The sequence below is a fragment of the Triticum dicoccoides genome, chromosome 1A (assembly GCF_002162155.2).
Source record: "Triticum dicoccoides isolate Atlit2015 ecotype Zavitan chromosome 1A, WEW_v2.0, whole genome shotgun sequence".
Taxonomy (NCBI): Eukaryota; Viridiplantae; Streptophyta; class Magnoliopsida; order Poales; family Poaceae; genus Triticum; species Triticum dicoccoides.
Window position 1 is genome coordinate 479003541 of NC_041380.1, and position 4648 is coordinate 479008188.

Consider the following 4648-nt stretch of genomic DNA (forward strand, 5'->3'; position numbering starts at 1 on the left):
CTGATGATCCCAGCCTTCTCCGACACGGCGGGGAGTGGATCCAACTCCAATCAGTCCCAATCCATCGACTAGGGCGTATGCGCACGATCAAGTTCGGATTCGATCCGGCAGGACTCCGTTGTGGCGGCCCAATGGGTGCTCGGATCTGCCAAAGCTGGAAGCTCGAGGCCCGTCTATCGGACCATCTCCGACGCGGAGGAGTATGAGTGCTAGAGGGATCTGTGTGCCCACTGTAAGAAGCTGAGGGCGCGGGAGGGCGAGGCCTGCCTCGCTGCCGACATGGCGGAGGCGGAGGGGCGTCGCGCCGCCTTGTACGAGGAAGCTGCTCATGCCTGCATCGTCCAGTAGCGACAGAGGAGGGAAACATGCGCCCGTGCCAAGCAAGTCCGGTGGTCCGTGATATGGTCAGACTGCCCTCCAAGAGAAGAAGGACAATAACGGGCCGGACAGCTACGGCAATAAGCAGATCCAGCTTAATCCATTTTGCATGTTTGAGCGTTACTTTCACGACAAAGACGCTAAGAGCGCTTGGAAAGGCAAGGACAGCCATGGATTATCTTTGTGCGTAGCTTATTATGTATATAGATCATGCCGGTTTTTGGTAATCCGAAGACATGTATTGTTGTAGTATCTGTGGATGATCGTAGAGGCAGTATGATGTACGTGATTGTATTTGATTAGAGTTTGCTAAATGAGATATCTATTGTGGAATAAAAATTTATTGTGTCGGTGAACATTTGTGTGGCGCGTTAGCTATATCCGACTGTAGATGCTCTTAGCCCCATCAGTCCTAGTGCCTGCTGGATGATAAAACCAAGAGACAATTATGCCGTATACACGATGCTGGCTGCACCGAAATTACCATGCTACAGATCGATCGTCGCCGACGACAGTGTGAAACAAATCGAGTGCAATACTCCGTACAGATACCTCTCTTGACTACATTACAACTTGGGGAGAAAAAGAATTGTACTTACCGCGCCGGCAGAACCATATGGATATATGCCGTGACGGCAAAGCTGTCTACCATGTCAACTTCCTAGTACAAGGCATTAGCTTTCTTATATAATTATGTCCCAGCATTAAAAAAACGTAATGGTGATATGAGTTACGCGGAACATGGCCAGACCATAGTGATGGTGGTCGCCGCAAAAGTCTTCCGCTTGGCAGTGACATAGGCTTGCCACGCGGAATCACGTCAGGCGGCCACTCCCTCTATATAAACGCGGGTGCACGCCAGTCGACCACAACCCGATAAAGGTTAAGATTCGATCGAGAGTAATGGCCATGAAAATGGATCTGAAGATGATCATCGTGTGCTCGGTCGTCGGCTCTCTCGGGGTGCTGAGTGCCATCCTGGGGTTCTCTGCCGAGGGCACCAAGCTCACTGTAAGCTAGCCCCCCATTACTTTCATCTCCCTGCGTACTGTACATATGTATACATATATGTGTTTGCTTGGATTCTTGGTCATGGTCTGTATATGTGTGCGTGTGTTTTCTTCTTGTTCTGTGCTGAAACTGCGGATATATGTCTCGCAGATTTTGGACGTGTACGAGGGTATCGGGGTGTGCCTGAAACCGCAGAACCCCGCGTTCGGGCTCGGGGTGTGCGCGGCCATCTTCCTGGCCATAGCCCAGATCATCTTCGCGGCCCTCGGCGGCTGCTGCGGCTGCTGCAAGCCCCGCGCCATCCCCTCCCAGAGCAAACGGGTCATCGGCGTCATCTGCGCCGTCTTCTCATGGTGAGTGGCCGATCGCTCGCTACCCGGAGCACGCGGGTCGCGCGTGGGTGACCAACCACTAGTGCTCACTTAAACGTGCATGCATGCATGCAGGATTGTGGCGGCGGTCGCCTTTGGGATGCTGGTGGCAGAAGCGGCCGCGAACGCCCCCGGGACGCGTGAAACGTCAGCGTCCGGCTATTGCTACATCCCCCTAGACGGCATCTTCGCCGGCGGCGCCGCGCTCACGCTCGTCGCCACGGCCCTCGGGATCACCTCCTACGTCATGCTCCGCACGCAGCCTGCCACTGTTGCCGAGACCGCCGCGCCCAAGGAAGGCGAGCAGGTGCCGGCGGGCGCCGCCGAGATCTCGACGGGGCAGCCGCAGTTCCCGCCGCAGCCTCCCCAGGGGCAGGCGCCGCCCGCGCCGCCGAGCTACCCGCAGTACTCTGCACCGCCCCAGGGGCAGCCGTACGACCAAGCGCCCTACCCGCCTCCTCCGGCACAGGGCTATGGAGCGCACGCACCCAACCAGCAGCAACAGTTTCCCCCTCCTCCCGCAGAAGGCTACGGAGCGCACGCGCCAAACCAGCAGCAACCCCCTCCTCCTAAAGGACACGAACAGCAATAATGCTAGAGTTACGGACGATCATGGGCGTTTTACGCCCCCTGATTTTCAGGAGGGTGTGAGGCCTTCCCCTCCTAATCTGCAATTCTACTGGTCCACCTCATCTAGCCCGTGAACCCGGTATTAAAACACCCCGTTGATGTAACACGCGCCGTCTGATCAACCATGCACCGTGTGAATCGTGCGTCCGTGTTATATCCCTTTCGATCGTTTTTTTTTTTGCATGTAACATCCGTCTTACTCTCTATCTCTATGTATACCTTGTATTGTTTTTTTTTTCCTTTTGAGTTGGTCGCCTTTGTATTGTCGTGTTATTTGGATAGGGATGGCAACGGAATCCCATGCCCGTCAAACTCATGAGGATTTCATCTATAATCTATTAAGGGTTGGAATGGCCAAAAAACATTTTTATGAAATTTTTTACCGAACTAATTTATTCCTCATATGGTACAACAGGGATGGGAATGATATTTTATTCCCCATACCCAATACTCAGCGGGAACCCAGTTTTTAATTGCGGCGTTGCGGTCAACCTTAAAATATCCACAAACAATCTTGTGGAAAAAAGCCCTGAAAAAATCTTAAACCTATCTCATATTCTCACCTTAGCTGCCAACATGACCAAGAAGTCAATACGACCTGGATGGGCATTAGCGGGTCAAGGACAACATCACGTATATATGTTATAGAGTATCATGTTATGTATATGAGTATTTTTTTATGGGAATAGGGACACTAATGGGCAACGTTCCCTGGTGGGGCATGGGCATAGTGAAATTTTACACCATGTAAACGGGGATGGAATGGGATGATGGGAAATAGATGATAATGTGGATGTTCTAGGCATCTCCATAGCGGATTGTCCCCACTACCACCCTACTTTTGGATTAGAGGATCGGCAATGCTTGTTTGCTTTTTATGTTGGGACAGACTATATACCAGTCGACTGAAAATCGAAATAGGGCCGGCCGAATCGTTTTCAGCCTTTCGATGTAGATTCAATGGCTTACACACCTTCTTCTACCTCCTAACTCTTTTCCTGTTCATCTTCTACCCCTGCTTCTACACCCGATCAAGCCGCCTGCTGCCACCGGCCGGGCCGCCTTCTCCCGCTGCCCGCGACCGCCTCCCCGCACCGTCCACCCCTGAACCTCCCCCAATTGTCAGTCTTGCCTCCGCCCCGGTCATCCCTTTAGCCTTGGGCCTTGCCAAATTTTTCTCCAATCAACTTGCACCACCGCCCCCCCCCTAAGATAGATCATGGGGAAGCTTCTTCGGCGAGCCCCCCGCTGCGGGTGTTTCTTCCTTCCATCCGGCGCCTCCTTTCTTCTAGTGAAAATCGACTGACTCAAATCGGATTTTCAGGCAACCGATGTTTAGCTATTGTTGTTTATGTTTGCATTGAGATTTCTTGTGTAATCTTTAGATAGTCGGGAATACGTCCATTAATGCTTGGTTAGGGCGTTCAAGCTGTAGGTGACTGACTCGTGAGAGTCTACGCCTCAACTCTCCATGAAATTGTGCAGCGACCATGATTCATGACATGATACTACGTGATACGTCTCCAGCGTATCTATAATTTTTTAATTGCTCCATGCTATATTATCTACTGTTTTGGACAATATTGGGCTTTATTTTCCACTTTTATATTATTTTTTGGACTAACCTATTAACCGGAGGCCCAGCCCAGAATTGCTGTTTTTTGCCTATTTTAGTGTTTCAGAGAAACGGAATATCAAACGGAGTCCAAACGGAATGAAACCTTCGGAAACATGATTTTCTCATCAGATAAGATCCAGGAGACATGGACCTTGTTGGGGAACGTTGCAGAAAACAAAAATTTTCCTACGGTTTCACCAAGATCCATCTATGAGTTCATCTAGCAACGAGTGATTAGATGCATCTACATACCTTGTAGATCGCGAGCGGAAGCATTCAAAGAACGGGGATGATGTAGTCGAACACGACGTGATCCAAATCACCGGAGATCCTAGCATCGAACAGACGACACCTCCGCGTTCAACACACGTACGGAACAGCCACGTCTCCTCCTTCTTGATCCAGCAAGGGGGGAGGAGAGGTTGAGGGAGATGGCACCAGCAGCAGCACGACGGCATGGTGTTGATGGAGCTGCAGTACTCCGGCAGGGCTACGCCAAGCACTATGGAGGAGGAGGAGGTGTTGGAGAGGGAGAAGGAGGCAACCAAAGGCCAAGGTGTGAAGTCCCTCCTTTCCCCCACTATATATAGGAGGGCCAAGGGGGGGTGGCCGGCCCTAGGAGATCCAATCTCCTAGGGGG

The 4648-nt window shown here is 51.6% G+C and overlaps 1 protein-coding gene across 1 annotated transcript; it reads left to right on the top strand.

Moving 5' to 3' along the window:
- The first annotated feature begins 1255 nt into the window (after positions 1 to 1255).
- On the top strand, positions 1256 to 2352 carry LOC119353866. Its single transcript, XM_037620567.1, has 3 exons — positions 1256 to 1389; positions 1540 to 1742; positions 1836 to 2352. Exons 1-3 carry the CDS (start codon positions 1282 to 1284, stop codon positions 2350 to 2352), a joined length of 828 nt encoding a protein of 275 aa, XP_037476464.1. The 5' UTR covers positions 1256 to 1281.
- Positions 2353 to 4648: the final 2296 nt, after the last annotated feature.

Coding starts and splice junctions, on each gene's coding strand:
- LOC119353866 (XM_037620567.1), top strand. CDS start 1,282: ATGGCCATGAAAATGGATCTGAAGATGATCATCGTGTGCTCGGTCGTC. Junction 1,390..1,539: donor CCGAGGGCACCAAGCTCACT/GTAAGCTAGCCC, acceptor TATGTCTCGCAG/ATTTTGGACGTGTACGAGGG. Junction 1,743..1,835: donor ATCTGCGCCGTCTTCTCATG/GTGAGTGGCCGA, acceptor GCATGCATGCAG/GATTGTGGCGGCGGTCGCCT.